The sequence below is a fragment of the Microcebus murinus genome, chromosome 15, assembly GCF_040939455.1.
Source record: "Microcebus murinus isolate Inina chromosome 15, M.murinus_Inina_mat1.0, whole genome shotgun sequence".
In the NCBI taxonomy this organism is placed as follows: Eukaryota; Metazoa; Chordata; class Mammalia; order Primates; family Cheirogaleidae; genus Microcebus; species Microcebus murinus.
In genome coordinates, this window is record NC_134118.1 from 69,722,515 (window position 1) to 69,742,840 (window position 20,326).

Below are 20,326 nucleotides of genomic sequence, written 5' to 3' on the forward strand. Positions count from 1 at the left end.
CGCATTTTAAATCTATTAACAATGAACATAATTCATACCTGTATTTGTTGAGAAACTTTAAAGGTAATTTATTTACTTGTACAAATTGTAATATGTCAAATTACATATGCAAAGGAGCAATTGATATGAACATGTAATAATACAAATATAATTTTTAAATATTCAAAAGTATTTTTTCCAGAAAAAATAAAATAATTTTAAAAATGATAATTTCTTTAACAACTTTTAGAAAACTTAACTTTTAACTGCACACGCAGGTACCTACCTCTCACTATATTACTTTGAGATCACACAGTCAAGAGAAAGTCCTCCAAATACAATTCACCATAATACTGTTCACCATAATTTTGTAGCTTTTATCTTACATCTACTTGGGCTATGTTTCAATGCCAGTGCTAGTCATAAAACAGCCAATAAACCCTAAACCCAATAGAATTTAAGTACTAAAGAATAAGATTTTCTTGGGTTTTGGAGGACCCAAACCCATTGTAATATCAACATTTCAACCCCCCACCACTCCTGTAGGATGATGTTACTTCCATTATGAATGTGTGCCTGATTGATTACATGTGATGCACTCAATTTTTTTTTCTATTGTTTCTCTTTCTGAAAATGTTTGACTCAACCTATGGTGAATTACGACCCACAATTTAATAAAAAACTACTATAATGATAGTGTATATATGATGAATATGTGTAATTAACAGCTATGTTATAAAATTCTAACCTTTGATAAGAGGAACGAGGCTGGGTGTGGTGGTTCCCACTTTTAATCCTAGCTCTCTGGGAAGCAGAGGTGGGAGGATTGCTTGAGTTCAGGAGTTCAAGACTAGCTTGAGCAAGAGTGAGACCCCATCTCTACTAAAAAATAGAAAAATTAGCTGGCTATGTTGGCACACACCTGTAGTCCCAGCTACTCAGGAAGCTAAAGCAGGAGGATTGCTTGAGCCCAGGAGTTTGAGGTTGCAGTGAGCAATGATGACAACACTGCATCTACCCAGGTTGACAAAGTGAGAATGTCCCAAAAAAAAAAAAAAAAAAAAAAGAGTTAAGAGGAACGGGCCACCACATGGCTAAAATTAAAAAGACTGACAGGAGCCAATGTTGGAGAGAATGTGGTGCAACTGGAACTCGCATATATTCTTTGATGGGAATGTAAAATAGTAGTTCAACCATTTCGCACAAAAGTTTGGCAGATTCTTATAAATTTAACACATATACTTGCAATATGACACATAAAGTATTACCCAAGTAATGTAAAAACATTTTCTACATAATTTGTACACAAATATTCTTTATTAGCCAATAACTGGAAACAGCCCAACTGTCCATGAAAGGTGAGTGGATAAGCAAAGTGCAGTACATCCGTGCTGAGCAATATAGGAAGAATGAACTGTTGGTACATACAACATGAGTGGACCTCAGGAACGTCAAGCTTAGAGAAATAAAAGAGCCTAAAAAGAATACATATTATATGATTTGATTTACATGAAACCCTAAAGAAAGCAAATATAATCTAGACTGAGAGAAAGCAATTCAATCATTGCTTGAGGATGTGGATGGTAGGAATTGACCAGGAAGGGGCAGAGGGAATATTTAGAGGTGATGGAAATGTTCTATATTTTGATTGTGATGGTAGTTATGTGGATGCGTAAATTCATGAAAAAACAATGAATCTAAAATAGGAACATTTAATTGTATACAAATTATTCCTCAATTAAATTGATTTTGAGAAGCCAATAGAAAAAGAGCCCTTTAATTAACTATAATTTTGAAATGAGTTTGGGTTAAAAAGGTAGATTTCTTAAAATCTGTATGGTGAGACTTTAAGCCAGATCTTCAAGATTCTTGTGACTTGTTGGGGAAAGAGGGCTCCCCAGACTCCTTTGCACAGAGTGAAATCGCGTTCAGAGGCAGCAGGGTGACAGTTCTGCTCCATCCTCTGCTCTTACCACCATTGTCAGCAGGAAGACGGGACATGCCTTTTCAAATGTGTGGCAACCCACTTACGTTATTGCAAAATTAAATAAGTAGCAGACCATTTATTTTGCATTATTCATGTAGAAGGAAAATTCAGTAACTAAAGGACTCTTTCATAAAATAGGTCATAAACTGTTGAGTCACGAAAATAGACAAAGAATGTTTCCACGTCCTGGGAAAGGACAAAGATGTCCTTGGCTACCTCTGACCTCAGAGCACGCATAGTCAAGGAAGGACCCATGTTATATTTATATCATTATTTTTATTTTACTAATTATTACTAAGCGCTAAGCATCTGCTACGCATAATCTCATGTTCATATTGATCCTGCTAGATGCCTGCATTCATGACACACACCATACAGCACAGGGTCTCACAGTTTGGACACTCTAGATGGCTTCCTGTTGGGAAAATTCATTTACTATTCACTCTTTTGAGTTTTGGTAAGTTCTGTAAATTTTTCTGTGACTCAACTTTCTCGTCTATAAAAATGATATAAAAGTAAGAATGTTATATATAACATATAACACTGTGTAATATTTATAGCTTAATCCTCGGAATCTGTTCAGTAACATTATACTATATGACATATTAATCTAATATTGTATAACAGTGTAATATAATAATAACCCCTCATTCACAGGGCTGTTGGGACGTTTGTAATAAGCAATCCATGTTAAATATTAGCACAGTGCCTGACACACAGTCAGCATTCAGTAAATGATGGCTGCTATTTTACTAACATTTTACGAATGAGAAAACTGAGTCTTAGAAATGTTGATTAACATGTACAATGCTAAACAGCTAAAAAGCTGCCAGAAAAAGATAAAAATTCAACTCTTTTTTATCTCTGGCACCCATGCTTTACCCCCAATATCTTATAGCATTTCTAGTATTTGGAGAAAAATTTGCTAGTCTCAATATCAGAGTATATCATAAATTCCAGAGGTAGTAGTGATTATCTCTAGCAGAAGCAGTTGTTAGATATCAATATTCATATTGACATTCTCAAAGGTTATTCTTTTTCTTTCCAATTATCTGTTTTCATGTTTTTCTTTCAGTTGAATGCCATATATTCCATGGCCCCTTTAGGAGAGGCTCTCTTTTTATGGACGGAGCCATTTGTGATCAGCAGGGATACCCTAGATTTTTCTACTTGGTGGAAGTAATACTTGTTCATTCATCAGATAGTTGTGTCGAGTCTTCTATCTGTGTAACACTGTACTAGGAAATGTGGGGTATTTAAAAATGGATAATAAAATTCCTTAACTAAAAGAACTCATGTACCAGAGTACAAGCAAACATAAATATTTCTAAAATAATTGTATAAAACACTATGCTGTGCTTCATTCAGTCATTCAGTAAACAGCGTTTGTGTGCCCACTAGGTACTAATGACATGCTAGGCTATAGAGATGGAAATACATAAATATAGAATTGCTACCCCAGAAGAAATTTCATATTCGAGTCTGAGATGTAAACATATAACTGAAATCAGGATGAATGCATGACTATAGTAGAATGAGACAGAGAAGACCATGAATACAGAGAGGTGAGCAGAATCACATATGCCATGCCAGGGATGGGCCTTTTCTTTTCTTTTTTTTCTTTTCTTTTCTTTTCTTTTCTTTCCTTCTTTTCTTTTCCTTTCCTTTCCTTTCTTTTCTCTTCTTTTCTTTTCTTTTATTTTCTCTTCTTTTCTTTTCTTTTCGGCAGGGTCTCACTCTGTTGCCTGGTGCTAGAGTGCAGTGGTGTCATCATAGCTCACTGCAGCCCCAAATTCCTGGGCTCAAGTCATCCTCCTGTCTCAGCCTCCTAAAGTTACCACTTTAGGATTACAGGTGTGTGCCACTGCACCCAGCCATGGGCTTTTTCTTTGAGTCTCTTGAGAACTACTAAAATGTATATGTAGGTGTGTGGTGTCCGCACTTTTATGTTATAGTATGTGTAGTAGAGGAAGCAAAACAGGAGTTGGGAAAATTTGGGAGGAAGCCTTTGAAACAATCCAAAAGAGACATAATAAGAACAGAGGCCAAGGCAGCAGAAATGGAGAGAAAAGAGGTGGACATGGCATTTGAAATCCAAACGCACGATATGGGCACTGCATGTGGGGAATGACAAAGAAGGAGAAGTTGAGGATGGAACTGTGGATGAGATTCCAGAAGACAGGGGATACCTGGTCACAGGAAGAACTGGTTTGAAAAGGAGAACTGTGCCTTTATATGTGTCGTTTGAGTGATTGTACTATTTGTAAGAAATCAGAGTGGTAGTTAGAACAGCTGGAAGAGATGAACACAACCAGGCAAAATACAGGAAGTAAGGAGAGGAGCTGCAGATGCAACCATGGGGAAATCAATATTTTAAAAACTGTTGGAGAAACATTAAAATCTGTTCAGGAAGCTGAGTAAAGAACAGTTAGAACAATTAGGATAAAAACAGCAAGCCAATAGAGACAGTGTAAAGAAGGAGGAAGCAGTGAGATGTGTCTAATATTAGAAAAGTTCAAGAATGACTAGGACTGACTCCATTGGCTGCAGAGCGTGAAATGGAGACAATATGTTTATTCTTTAATAATTTATCATGTATTAGGAACAGAAAGGGAGAATGTTTTAAGAAAGAGGGAGCGACAGCAGGCATGAGAATGAAATTCCCATTTACACAAGAGACCTGAAACAGGAAATAAGTAAAATTTCCCAACATCACACAACTAAAAAAGTAGCAAAGCACAGGTTCAAACTAAATTTGTTTGGATATAACCCATTCCTTTTGGGGTGTGGTCATTACTGCATTTTTTGTTTTTTGTTTTTTATTAAGACAATGATTTTACGTATTTATGAGGAACATGTGATATTTTGATATATGCATACAATGGGTAATGATCAAATCAGGGTATTTTGGCTATCCATCATCTCAAACATTCATCATTTCTTTATGTTGGGAATATTTCATATCTTCTCTCCTAGATATTTTAAAATACACAATAAATTATTATTAGCTATTGTCACCCTACTGTGCTATCAAACACTAGAATTTTATTCCTTCTCTTTAACTGTATTTTTTTTATCTGCTAACCAACATCTTTTCACTGCCCCCATCCTTCCCAGCCCCTAGTATCTATCATCCTACTATCTACCTCCATGAGATCCACTTTGATAGCTCCCACATATGAGTGAGAACATGTGACATTTGTCTTTCTATGCCTGGCTTACTTCACTCTACATAATGACCTTCACTTCCATCCATGTTGCTGCAAATGACAGGATTTCATTCTTTTTATGCTATATATATGGCATATATAAGATTATATACATAAGATAATATATCTATATATACCATGTATATTTTTTTCTTTATTTTAACTTATTTAAATTAAAGGAAATCAAACATATAGTGAAGGACAAAAAATGTACCACTCCACCCTAATGTCAAATTTAACGGCTATTTTGTCATATTTACTTAAGATACAACCCAAAGCCCCAGTCGTCATTGGTAACCACTACTCTGAAATTGCATCATTCTCATTCTTGCTTTTCTCTTTTTATGGCGTCTGGATAGATTGACATACCACAAGAGATTCTATAGTACAGCTCTGAGTGTTTTAAATTCTATGTTCAAGTGCTGACATTACTTTTTTCTCTTGATATTGTGTTTTAGAGTTGTGATCATATTAATATCTGTAGACCTGGTTTGTTCATTTAATAGCTATCTAGTATTCTATTAAATACATAAACAAAAAGGTTTTATGCTTTTTTCCTATGACAGTATTCTATAAGGAAGTCAGTGTACTACAGATGAGGAAAAAGATAACAAAGTAGGGAGAGAGATGTCACATAAGACAAGTGCCTCCAAGTTCATAGTGGTAAATCTACTGGTTAGTTAATTGGTTAGCATAGGTGATGTCCTTCAAGGTGTAAGGAATTAGCACATTCTGAGGACAATTAATAGGCCAGATTAATTTGAGTTTTAATACATGAAAACAATAGGATATTAGATAAAAAAGACAATGCTAGGGTCATGCCTCCGCAGCTGTGAGCACCAACCCAGGGAGTTGTACCTTCTCTGCGGAGGAACTGGGGTAGCATAGGGAGTTTTTGGCTAGAGGAATAACAAGATGTCAGCATACCCAGAGTATCTTGAATTATTTTTAATGGATTATAAAAATAGAAGATATGTTTTATTTCAGTGTGATAGAGGCTTATATCAGTCTTTGGGAGACAGTCGTATTGTGATGAGAAAGAGAAAAAGAAGGGGTGAAGAAAGAGGAGAAAAATGAATAATTTTAGGCTGAGCTAAATTTTAGCTAATTTGTGTTTTTATCTGTTTACTGATTTTTTATTTCCTATCTAAAAATGTTGACATTGTTTACTAAAACATATTTGTTTCTAAGAAGTTGCACTTAGTGGAGTATATTAAGGAAAATGTCATTCATCTGAGAACTCATCTCTTTTGTAAGGAACAGAGTGAAATTATGGAGTAGAGGCAACCTTTGGTTTGGAGCTTGAGTGTTCAGTGTCTTTGGATGTTCATCTTTAACAGATTCTCAGTCCAAGTGCTAAGAAGCTTGAATATCCATGATTTTCCCTTTTTTCTGCTTTATTTTCCTATTCTTTCCCTTTTAACTTGAAGATCATACATTGTTGCTTTACCAGAAATAGAAATAAGCAAAATAACATGATAAAATTAATAAGCTATATCAGAGCAGAAATGTAGAGATGGCATCGTTAGCAGTTAAATTGGGGCATAGTTTTGCATCAGATGATCAGAAACTACATTTTTTCCAGCATTTTAAAACATTCATCTTTATTCTACTCTGAAAATATCCTCTTTGCAAGTTCCAAATCCTTATTATGTCCCTGGGCAGTTACTTTTGAAATCTTAATTCACATATTCATCTCCTTTTCTATAGATATCATTATCGAAACATTGTCTAACACCTCAAATGAATACCTGTTGATATGAATCAATTTACCAATGGAACTCAGGCAAGAGATTCCAACCCCTGAAGCATTACTTTTTTTCTAAAGAGAAGCTTACTATGCTATATGCAGTGTGCCTGCCATTGCACTGCATGGTTTCTGCCTTCTAAAAGGTGATCACTGAAAGCATAGCATCCTATGGCTTGCTGATTCCCTGTGAGAAACAACAGCAAAGTGTATCCAGCTGGAAAGATTCCGTTAGTGCATCCTCTGCACTGAGACTGTGTCTGTGGTTCGCCCAGGAAAGGGGGCTATTGGATCAAAGATTCCTGTAAAGTTAAATATTAACATTCACCCAAAATACATTGACAGTTATTTTTAATACATATCATATTATTAGACAAAAATCTGCCAGTTATTTTCTAAAGCTTAATAGACTTTTTGGGGGAGCAGTTTTAGGTTTAGTAAAAAACTGAACAGAAAGTACAGAGAGTTTTTGTATAACAACTTCTCCTCCTCCACTGGTTTCCTCTGTAATTAACACCTTGCATTCTTGTGGTACATTTGTTGCAGTAGGTGAGTTATTAACTAAAATCTATAGCTTACGTTAGAGTCGCCTCATCTTGTACACTGTGTGGATTTTGACAAATGTGCAAATAACATGTATCTACCCTTGTAGTATTATACAGAATAGGTTTACTGCCCTAAAAATCCTCTATTCATTTCTCCCTCTCCTGTACCCCTGACATCAACCAGCCATTTTGATGTCACATCAACTCTAATGCTCTCTCAACACGTTTTTTTCCTCACTGTTGTTTTGTTTTAGTTTTCATTTTTCTGTTCATGAAGTGTGGCTGTGACAAGGTAATGACCCAAGCAGCTATTGTTAAAGGACATTTTTACTGAATTCCTGGTTACTTAACCTTTATCAATCTCTGTTCTAATTCCATTAGTTTGGATTAAATTTAGGAATAAAAACTGACAAGCTGGCCGGGCGCTGTGGCTCACGCCTGTAATCCTAGCTCTTGGGAGGCCGAGGCGGGCGGATTGCTCAAGGTCAGGAGTTCAAAACCAGCCTGAGCAAGAGCGAGACCCCGTCTCTACTATAAATAGAAAGAAATTAATTGGCCAACTGATATATATATAAAAAATTAGCCGGGCATGGTGGCGCATGCCTGTAGTCCCAGCTACTCAGGAGGCTGAGGCAGAAGGATCACTCAAGCCCAGGAGTTTGAGGTTGCTGTGAGCTAGGCTGACGCCACGGCACTCACTCTAGCCTGGACAACAAAGCGAGACTCTGTCTCAAAAAAAAAAAAAAAACTGACAAGCTGATAAATACAGTAACCACTAGGTTTCCATTGTTTCAACCTACTAATCCTTCTCTCAAATTTGCATATCCAAGCAAATATAAAATATAATAAACCAAAAATGCACAGCTTCTGTACTTCTATGCTCCCTATGTTGTTCCCACACCCCAGCTCCTGTGGCCATCCATCCAACTCAGCCAAGTCCTGTACTTAGCCAACCGGTGACCACATAACGTGGCTTACATTTTACACCCAAGACTCAGACGGTGGGAAAGCTTTTGTATCTGGCAGGTTACTTCTTCAAATGATACTTTGTTTTTGCTTCATACTTATCTGTGACTAATCACATGTAAAGTTATATAGTTATCTAATTTAAAATTATATATTATATATACACACTACATACATTTTAGACTGTGTGTATGTATGTACACATATATGATACACATACAGGTTTGGAATATAAAATGTATTTCTTCTTGTAAATAGTATTAAAATTTACATGCTACAAAACATTAGCATCCTTCCATCAAATATGATGAAAATTTTGTTATATAATAGTAATGCAAGGCCGGGCGCGGTGGCTCACTCCTGTAATCCTAGCTCTCTGGGAGGCCGAGGCGGGCGGATTGCTCAAGGTCAGGAGTTCGAAACCAGCCTGAGCAAGAGCGAGACCCTGTCTCTACTATAAATAGAAAGAAATTAGTTGGCCTACTAATATATATAGAAAAAATTAGCCGGGCATGGTGGCGCATGCCTGTAGTCCCAGCTACTCGGGAGGCTGAGGCAGGAGGATAGCTTGAGCCCAGGAGTTTGAGGTTGCTGTGAGCTAGGCTGATGCCACGGCACTCACTATAGCCTGGGCAATAGAGTGAGACTCTGTCTCAAAAACAAACAAACAAACAAAAATAGTAATGTAATTAATCCTGACTGCATGAAACTCACATCCTTCTTCTATAAATGATGATAAAACTGTTTTGGCTATGTTGCCTCAATGTTGACCTGTACATGGTTTAAGTAACACACTGCCATTGTTGGCATCAGGTGGGCACAGCACCGTGGTGGTGGCCATAGAAAGACATTTTTCATTTTGCCACCATGTGATTTATCCTGCCATTACCTAAGCCGGTATTTTTCCAGCTGGTGGTTGCAACCCATTAGTGGATCATGAAATCAATGACATGGGTTGGGAAATGCATTTTTTTAACATAACAGAATGGCATATAATAAAATACAAACTACTAGATTGCATGTGGTAAAGATTGTTTTCTGCAATTTGTTTCAATTATAGACACATGCACACACTCATGCATAAATAAGCAAATGCAGCCCCTCACACAAATAACCGCCCCTCTCCCATGTGTGATGTGTGTGTATGTGTGTAATTTAATTACAGTGTCAAATATATTTGTTTTTAGTTCCAGTCTAAAAAATTCACAAAATACAAATCTAACCTATTTAAATGGCAAAAAGCATGAAGCATGATCTTACTCTCTAGCCCAAGTGATACTGGTGAATGATGAGATCTTCTACTGTAGGAATACGTGTTAACATGTCTGTGTTTAAACTTTAAATATGCATACAAAATTGTCCTAAAAGAGCATGAAACAAAAATTTTCTTATCTCTCTTATAGTCAGGAAAAAATAAAGTTTTCTCTTTGATATTTCAACAACTTCAAACATATAAATTCAAAAATGCAAACTCTATGTGTAGAAACAAATGTAGGCATCTGTTTCTGGAAATGTTATACGAAAAAATAAGCTCTCACTCAACTTTGGTTTGGTAGTTATTGCGTTTTGCTAGTTCAATTCAATGGACAGAAATTTAAAGGTAGATGTGGTTCTCAATGTAGAGAACTAGTAATTTAATGATAAAGACGATCTTACTTTTGCTATTTATCCCTGCTTTGAAATTTTAAAAATTAAATGTGCTCCAAAAGTATTGTTAGATTATATTCTAAATGCTGGGTAATAATTATTAGTTTTGATACTTTGAACATGGTAGCTGGCACTTTTGTACATGCTGTTTTTATGGCTCATTCATATTTTTTTTTCAGTGTTTTTATACACTTGGAGATTCCTTGACTCCCTAAATCCACACTTAAAGAACTAAAACATGCTACCCCACCCTTTGTTTGGCATTAGTTAGAACTGCACTGAAATATTATTTTAAAGAGCTACAATCTTCATAATTTCTCCTTCCTTCCTTCCTTCCTTCCTTCCTTCCTTCCTTCCTTCCTTCCTTCCTTCCTTCCTTCCTTCCTTATCTTGGAGACAGGATCTTGCTCTGTCACTCAGGCTAGATTGCAGTGGCACGACTGTAGCTTACTGTAACCTCGAATTCTTGGGCTTAAGTGATCCTCCTGCCTTAGCTTCCCAAGTATCCAGGACTACAGGCATCCACCACCACACCCTCCTAATTTTTTAAATTTTTTTGTAGAGACCTTGCTATTTTTTTGTAGGATCTTGCTATGTGACTAGGCTGGTCTTGAACTGCTGGCCTCAAGGGATCTTCTTGCCTCAGCCCCACAATACTAGGATTATAGGTGTGAGCCACTGCACCGAGACTGTTTCTTTTTTATTAGTTACATTAATATATTTTCCAGCTTTAATGAAGTATAATTGACAAATACAAATTGTATATGCTTAAGGTTTACAAAGTGATGTTTCAATGTATGTATAACATTGTGAAATGATTACCACAGTCAACCTAATTAACAGACCTACCACCTCACATAGTTACTATTATTGTATGTGTGGTGAGAACACTTAAGATCCACTCTTTTAGCAAATTTTAATATGCAATATATTATTAACTATAGTAACCATGCTGTACATTAAGTGTCCAGAGCTTATTTATTTTATAACTGCGCGTTTTTACTCTTTGACCAACATCTCCCATTTCTCCTATCCTCCAGACCCTCTGTTCTCTGTTTCTATGAGTTCTACTCATTTAGATTCCATATACAAGTAAGATCATGCAGTATTTTTCTGTCTGGCTTATTTCACTTAGCTCCGTGTCCTCCAGAGTCATCCATATTGTAAATGGCAGCATCTTTGTAATGCTAAGTGGAAGAAAATTTAACTGCACCTTTATTTATGTTAAATTACTTACTGATTTGTTTCCCTTGATTTTTAAAATATTTGTTTCCCTTGATTTTTAAAATATTTCATAGATCATTAAAAATGAGTGATAACATTAATATAAATTCAACCTGTAGCACTTAATGACTTTAAAAAAGCAAATTATTTCTATGAATATGAACTCTGCTATTAATCAAGTACTCTCATTGGAAGTTCTTTTAATAAGATATTTTTGCAACAAAGCAACAATTAAAATTTTGCTATGTGGTACCTACACTCCTTAAATATCTGTTGGGTTTCTGAAATATCTGTCTTAGCCTAAGTCTTATTAAATATGGAGTGTGGTCCATTATCATTAGTGAAACCCATGTTTGAAAGCAGGTACCATGAGCTCTAATACATTCCTTCAGAGCATCTTTAGATCATCCAATGGGCTGTCCAACAAGATGCTCTTTATCCCATTAAGAAAACAAATAAGGGAAACCTGACTGTGTTAATAATTTCAATAGATACCAGAATACCCTTTTGATTTCCTAAATGCCAGATGTTATCTGAACTTCCAACCTGTAACTATATTATGGAAGAATATAGATCCAGACCCTTCTTGCTCAAGATTGCTTTCTGAATAGTAGCTGAAAGGGTAACTACATTCTTTTATTTTCAGAGCTACAGAGCCCTGGGTAAAATGCCTCAACAGTTTTGTTCTAAATGTTTTTGAATTGTTGTGTTCATCTTATGTTCATTGTTTAAAGCCAACATTTTAATGGAATTTATTAGTATGAAGTCAAAGGAATACATTTAAAATCCCAATAATCTTAAATTGGATTTAGAAATAACAGTATGAACTCCTTTTTTCTCTGGAAATATATACAAGAATTCCTTGTTTAATATCAATAATCTATTTTTTAAAATATGCATTGCAAGCATATTTTTATTATTTTAAATGGGAAAAATATAATGAATTGTAGGTAAGCCCCAAACAAAGCTGATTTCCTACAAAAAAAAGCGTATGCACAATAATGCCTGCAGAAAAACCAGACTATATTGATAGGATCTAAAATGTAAGAATTGTTTTCTGATCATCCAGCAATTATTACTAACACAGTTGGTTTGTGTGTAGTTACGTGGACTGTATACGCTGCACGCTGCACGAGAAATTGTTGGTTTATGGTATGGTGCAGTAAACAGCACACAGCAATCAAAATGTTGTTTAAAAATCAAAATTAAAATAAATTCAAGAAAAGACCCCATAATAGCTTGTTTTTCACCAAGCTAAAGGAGACACGGCTCTTGCAGCAAGTCAGGCAGGGAGGAGGGGTAAGGTGAGAGCAGTCATTGCCATTTGCAGACAGTGGCAAAAGGTGATGATGTGCATGAAAGACGGGGGCAGTTTTAGACAAAACTGTCATATTGAGAGGGACGGATGGAGATTCTATGTGTCTCAGAGCTCCCGTAGAGACCGCAGGACAGGAAAGCTTTGTTAAATCTTCGGAGGTGGTGTTCACGCGGAAGGAAGAAATGGCTGCAAAATGTAGATTTGCTTATTTTTTTTGTTGAAAAATTCCATCATGTGATGCTATAAAAGTTGTCAGGCTATTCTCAAAAGAAAGGTGTATCATCACGTTGGCTGTGACTCGGTGAAACTTTCTTAGCGGATCTGAATCACACGACCTGCTTATTTACAATCAGTGCACTTTTCAAGATGTCTGCACATGATTGTTATATTCTACCAATTTGTAATGTAACTTAACACTCTTCCACCACATAATGGCTTTTACAGTATTGTACTGAACTTGAAAGATGTAAATAAATATTTCCACTGATGTCTACACCACTATCAGTTGAAAAATGGGGTAGCAAGAGATTTATAAATACTCTCTCTAATGGGTAAACACTAACTAGGGAAACATTCTGTGGGATATACCTGCAGTTTTCTAGTTCTGCCCCCGAAAAGATCCAGACGTAATGCAATCAGATGGCACTGGGCACTCCTAATCTCAATGATAGCCTCTGAATGCCGTTTCCCAACAAGGAGAATTAGGGCTCCTTGAATGCGTGGCTGTTTCCAGGTGTGGAGGGGAAAATGAGCGGGATGAGCTTGTGGCATCTGTTCATCCCGGAGAGGGCTCATGCCACACAGGTACCCCATGGACGGTCCCGGTTAGGGTTAGACAACAGTGGGCAATTGGAGCACCAAAGGAGCAACTGCTGTGCTTATTAAAGCCCATATGTTCATAGTTTTCCCTAAAATTAGAAGTAAAGAAGCAAGGAAGGGAGGGAGACAGAGAAGCAGAGAGTCAGGGAAGGAAGAAAGGAAAAAAAAGGCTAAAAAATAAATAAATAAATCCCAACAAAACAAAACATTCGCTCTGATAGCATCGTGCTGAGTGCAGAGTAGAAATTTTGCATGCCTGGAGGCTTTACAGCTATGGGGATGCTTCAGAAATAGTCAGTGAAGGTATATGTATATAGATGTCTCCTATAGCGTTATTTGTAAAAGCCCCAAATCAGAAGCTACTTAAAGGGTTTCCCTAAAAGATTCATAAAATAAACAAAGGTGTATCCACTCTCATGAAATATTACACAGCCACTAAAAATAATGGAGGAGAACTTTATGCAATGACATATAAAGATATTCATAATATATTGTTTAGTGGAAAAAGGAATATAAAAGTCATTAGCCCACTTATTTCCACAACCTATTATAAAAACACTGTGATTATGCAAATAAATGTATTTGCCTTAAAAACATGAAGGTCTAGAGAATCACATAAGATGATACACTAACAGCGGCCACCTCTGGGATTAGGGATTTGACAGCAGTTATGGGTGGAGTTAGTTCGAGAGGGAACTTTCACATTTCATTTCGTATGTTCTTATGTTTTTTTTTTTTCCAAGCATGTATTGATTTGTAATACATGTGTGAGAAAAGAGATGATCCCTTCTACGTACCAGTTATATTATACTTTTGCTTAACCCCATCCGTCTCTTCCAAAGGTGTCAGGAAGCCAACAAGACTTGCCCCGCAAATTACATGTGGAACAACCACATCTGCAGATGCCTGGCTCAGCAAGACTTAATTTTTTCCTTGAATGCTGGAGACGGTAAGCAGAATGGCATTTTAAAGGCTGAATGCTAAGGGTCTCTATTTTTGACTAACACATATTTTAATATGAAAACCACTAGAACAATATCCAGGCCATCATTCTTTAAAATAAGTAACTAACGAAGAGGGTGTTTTCTACTTCATATTGGTATTATTTCGAACTTTTGTAAAGGAACACACTCATGTCTGTATACCACCCTTTAACTGATAACATAAAAAGGAATATGCTTTTAAATGCTTTTTAATTGTTTCCTGCCACACTGAGAACCAGGTAAGGTATAGTAAAGTGTTCTGTGTTTGTCCAGACGCAGACGCGGCAGACGGACTCTACAACATCTGTGGGCCAAACAAGGAACTGGATGAAGAGACCTGTCAGTGTGTCTGCAAAGGGGGGCTTCAGCCTTCCAGCTGTGGACCCCACAAAGAACTAGACAGAAACTCATGCCAGTGTGTCTGTAAAAACAAACTTTTCCCCAGTTCATGCGGGGCCAACAGAGAATTTGATGAAAACACATGCCAGTGTGTATGTAAAAGGACCTGCCCGAGACATCAACCCCTGAATCCTGCAAAATGTGCCTGTGAATGTACAGAAAACCCACAGAAATGCTTGTTAAAAGGAAAGAAGTTCCAACATCAAACATGCAGGTAAGAGATCTTCATAAATAGTATTCATTTTTCTTACTGGAAATATATTCTTCACCAAAAGCAGTTTTCTGAACTGAAATAGCTGTTGCCTTTTAGAATGAGGCCAGTGAGATCTGGAAGACAAATTCCAATATTTTTTAACCAGTGCTCAACTTGCATGAGATTGGGTTTGCTCCCAACAAAGCAAGACAGCAGCCTTGGGGACCAACACCAGATCCAAGCTCAGAATACGCTCTCAGTCCTTGCCCCAGAGTGAAGGTCTTGGTGTTCAGTGCGAGATGTGGGACATCTTCAGGATACATCCAGGCGATCCACAGCTTCTCCCACCAAAAATTGCACCTTCAGTTGTAACTTAGGACAACTGTTCTAAATGCAGACAATTTTCATGCAACACTTACAAACAAAGGATAGGATAGAACCATTTACTGTAGGATTATATCCAGAATGAAAATGTTTAAGCTAAGTCTTTAATTCAATTAGAGAGAAATAAATTAATATGCTGTTAAAGGTTACCAAGACTCATATCTTAAACCTTGGTTTTACATTCTTCTTCCCCCCAAAAAGAAAAAAAAACATGACATTATTAGACTCAAGCACATTCAGTGTTAATCCCGGAACCTCTTCCTCTTTAATCTCAGAGAATAAGGTCGGGCGGGGGAGGTGCCTTAAAATTAGCAGCTTTCATAGCACATTAAAAATTATATCCCTTTTTGTTAAAGAAATACCAGTGGTTTTATAAGTATGAATTTGTATTCAAGAAATTAAAAAAAAATTAACTAGCTATGCTTTCTTCTCTAGAGCAAAAGAAATGAAATTTCAAAAACTAAATTGTGTAGGTTCTTTGTAGCACACTTTTGATTTCCACTACGGGTCATCTTGCACTTTTCCCTCTGCACCTGCTCCCAGGTGTCAGGCACGCTCCTACTCCACACTTTTCCAAAGACAGCCCCAATGCGCTGGAGCCACAGGGCTGCCAACGGATTTCCTGATTGGTAATTTGTCCTTTCACCACCGCTAGAAATTGGAAGTCTAGGGTGGGAGGAGAGGGGCTCCCACTGGTGAGTGTTGTGCCTCTCCCTCCCTTGCTTCAGATCTCATCTGTGTCACCTGGAGCGCAGGTGGAGAAGGAGGAGTGAGCCACCGGGTTGCAGCCAGATGCCTAGTAGAGACACCAGAGTGAGGCTGGGGCTGTTCGCTGAGGACCACGGTTCTGCCGAGGTGGCTGGGCTTAATTGCCTGGAAGTCTGGGTCCCATACGAGTCCCAGACTCCTGCGAGTTCTGCCATGCTTATGTGATCACAGTAAATCAGCAGACTTTAAATATTCACTTCTGAAATTTCTGTTTTATATTACTTTCATCCACAAAGCAGGGAGCACTTCAAAAGAAATAATATTTACTATACTCCATCAGCAAGCAAGACTTATTATTATTTTTTTTTTTTAGAGTTTCTCCATTCCTCTTAACTGTTGCAATTCTAAGCACACACTTTAAACTTTTATAAACCTACAAACGATTTTACAGTAAAATTAGAAACGTAATTCTAGTTTAAAATTTAGAAAACCACAAAAGTACCGTGGTAGTATAATGAATTCATTGCCTTGATCCTTAACGAAAGTGTGTTCCTCTTTGTTCTTTCAGTTGTTACAGACGACCCTGTACAAATCGACCTAAACCTTGTGAGCTGGGACTTACATTTAGTGAAGAAGTGTGCCGCTGTGTCCCTTCATATTGGAAAAGACCACATATGAACTAGATTGTACTGTTTTCCAGTTCGTCATTTTTCTGTCATGGAAAACTGTGCTGCCACATTAGAACTGTCTGTGAACAGAGAGACCCCTGTGGGACCATGGTAACAAAGACTAAAGTCTGTATTCCCCGAACCATGTGGAAAATGTCACAGAAATGGACTGGATCTCGTCTGCAAAAGGCCTCTTTTAAAGACTGGTTTTATGCCAATGACCAAACAGTGGAGGTTTTTCTCTTGTGATTTTTTTTTTTTTAAATAATGACTATATAATTTATTTCCACTAAAAAATATTGTTTCTGCATTCATTTTTTTATAGCAATAACAACTGGTAAAGCTCACTGTGATCAATATTTTTATATCATTGCAAAATACGTTTAAAATAAAATCAAAATTGTATTGTAAGCTGGTAAGTTCAGTCCATTACCATCTTATGTAATAAGCAAAAACTGAAGTCATAAAAACATTGACCTTCCTCTGCCCTTTTGCTTTTTCTCTAACCAGATGTCAGATTTCGATTGCTATCAAAAAGTGTGATTCTATAAAAGAAGGTTTCAGAGGAACAACAATATCCTATTTTGTTTAAATTCACCTCTTAGTATAAATATTTTAATGATCATAAGCCTTTTAGCACATGATACTTTTGGATTCATAACCAAGTGAATCAATACAGAATGTCTTCTAAGATAGTCTACTTACCACATCCATGTGATTGAAAGTTATTCAGTGCATCGACAGAACCTTTAACTTGGTAAAAAATCCTTCAATATGTATGAAAATGGCTTTACAATATTTTCTCAAACAGAATCTTTTCCAGATATTTAACTTCTTCTGATCAGCTAAAATACTTCTTGCAAGCTGAAATGCTCCTACCTAATACATTTAAAATAAACTAGAAATAATATTTAAATCCTCATACATGTTTTTTAAAAAGGAATTATTTCAGCCACACAACAGAAGGGCTTGCTTCATTTTTAAAAGGGCATCACACTAAAATAACTTTTCTCTGTCAGGGAACAAATATTTTGTCTGCATAAATACAACCAAAGAAGTGGTTTGTTTGTTGACAATTACACACTAGTGTGATGTAGCTACTATATAAAAACATTAGTTCTAAAAGGAGAAAACTTCTGTACAAGTATGCAAAGATAACTCTCTAGAAGGTAGCAAATTTAATATAACAAAAACAATTTTAACTGGTATAGGGAACTGATCAGTACAATACAAAATGTTAGTATCTATTATTATATATTTTGCTACAAAATAAATATTTAATTAGAAGGTCGATAACTTAAAAATATCCTGAGTGTTTTCAGTGCTCACTTTTAAAAATGATTTTATATGCAAACTTTTATTTGAATTCCAATTATGTGCTTTGTACAACATTAACATCTAGGTCATGAAGTAAGGTTTCTCATGGATTGGAAAAAAAAAAACAGTCTTCTGAAACTCTCTCATTATACATTTATGTACCATCTTCCTATTTTTTAGTAAAGATAACTCAAGCCTCTAAGCAGACAACATACACATACTACGTCTACATACTGGCTAAGGTCTGCATAGTTATCAAACTTGAGAACAGGAAAAAAAAAACAGAAAGAAAAGTAAATTTGACAACAGCTAGATTTCTTAAAATTTTCTCAAAAGAACAGGGGTGATTACAGAAGCAAAATTAGAATCAAAATAACCTATTTTCATCTAATGGAGAGGGCACAATCTATATTGCACAAAATGTTTATCATCTTTGAAATTCAGCTAAGGTTCAATTCAGTCACTTTCCATACTTTTCATCTCATTTGAGCCAAAAATGAAAGCAAGCAAACACTACTCATAGAATCTGTTACTGTTGATCTGGCCAATCACTTTTAGATTTGATACATTTAATATATATTAATTTTTAGGAAAATTAGGAAAAAAATCTATTCTAAGTTTCAGTAAGCACTTGAGGCCCAAAGATTATTATAACCTGTTACCATAACTTATATGTTATCAGATTAAAAAGTAATCTAAACTCTGTGTTGACCATTAGTTTCTCATAATATATAATTAAAAAAAAAGAAAGAAAGAAATCACTAGACCAAAAAGTAAAGCCTGACACATACCATTTAAATTTGTCCCTGGAGATGTAGTAATCATCTTTACCAAAAGCAAGAGTAGCATGAACAAAGATACTGTGTACATTGCCGGTGATACTTGCAAACAATTTTATGTGGGCCATAAAATTCCCACTTCAACCCATTTCATCTTCAGTGAGATGTTGTGTAGCCAGTTAAGAAGACGAACTAGAGGAGGATCAAGATGGCAGACGAGAAACACTGCCAGAAAGAGTGTCTCTGCAGAAAAGACAGATTCTAGCAGAAATTAGAAAAAAGAAGCAAGAAGGCGAGCATACAGCAGACGAGGGCCGGAAGGAGGGGTATCTGAGACCCCGGGAGACTCCACGAGAGGAGGCTGCGGAGGAGAACTGGAAGCTGAGACCGCCGGAGCAGCCCGGAGACCAGCGGGAAGGGTAGGTGGATAAATCACCTTTCCCCTCCCCTGCATTTGGGACTGCTGGTGGGCTTCCCAGCAGGTGGAGAGACCTGCGGACACCAGCCCAGAGACGGCCGCTGCCAGCTAGCAGTGAGCCTGTAGCAGACACGGCACCAGACTCCCAAATCCCTCGAGGCACCTCCATGTGCACAGACCCGAGCCGCGCGGCAGGCACCATATTGCCTTTTTCTCCCCTCCGCCGACCCTACCTGCAGCTGCCCAGAGAGACAATACAGCCACCAGCCAGTGGCACCTCCAGGGAACGGGACCTTCCCTTTTGGGACCCTACAGCTGACTCAGGGGAACTCAGACTGTGAGCTCCCTACCCGCCCACCCTCCCAGGTGCTGCTGGCACGGTGTTCCCAGGAGAACGGTGCCAACTCAGAGGCTGAGAGACACAGACACAGCCTGGGCTCCCTGTGGGTGAATTGAGACCGGAACTCCTCTCCCTGGTGGGGATACAGTTTGAACTCTGGGACCCAGAGGTCGGACCTGCAGACCAGATCCTGTGCACCGAGGTCTAGCATTCCCCAGGGCACAGAAGGGATATTTGTGAACAGCCCACTGAGGTGTGTGTGCCTCCAGGGGCAGACCAGCGTCCTAGAGGGCAACCCTCCCACCAAAGGGAGGCTGTGCGCCCAGCCCAAGCAGCGTTTCTGCACAGGGAACCTCCCCGCCAGCATCACATTCCGGGGAGGCCTGGTGGCATGTGGTCTGGCCTGCTGGCAGAGGCCCAGAAGTAGCTACGGAGTTGGGGAGGGTGGAAAGAAGCGAGGCCTGCTCCAGACTGCGGGTCTCAGACAGCCCCACCCCCACAAGCAGACTTTCTGGCTGAGCAGGACCATTCCAGCCCCGCCCTGACAGCTTTTCCTGGAAGCAGAGAACAGAACTTTGACCCCTGCTAACTGCCTGAGGGCAGGCTTACCCAACCCAGCTCTGCCCAGAACAAGAGCTGACAACAGGAAACAAAATCAGCAGCATAGCCTGTTCCTCCAAGCAAACGCCACCTACT

The 20,326-nt window shown here is 37.7% G+C and overlaps 1 protein-coding gene across 1 annotated transcript in view; it reads left to right on the plus strand.

The window, feature by feature from the left end:
• Positions 1-17,257, plus strand: part of VEGFC (vascular endothelial growth factor C) — a 105,665-nt gene extending 88,408 nt beyond the window's left edge. Inside the window, exons 5-7 of the mRNA XM_012770724.2 lie at positions 14,284-14,390; positions 14,698-15,037; positions 16,677-17,257. Coding sequence (XP_012626178.1) covers positions 14,284-14,390; positions 14,698-15,037; positions 16,677-16,791 — 562 coding nt within the window. The 3' untranslated portion in view covers positions 16,792-17,257. The remainder of the gene's footprint in view (positions 1-14,283; positions 14,391-14,697; positions 15,038-16,676) is intronic.
• Positions 17,258-20,326: the final 3,069 nt, after the last annotated feature.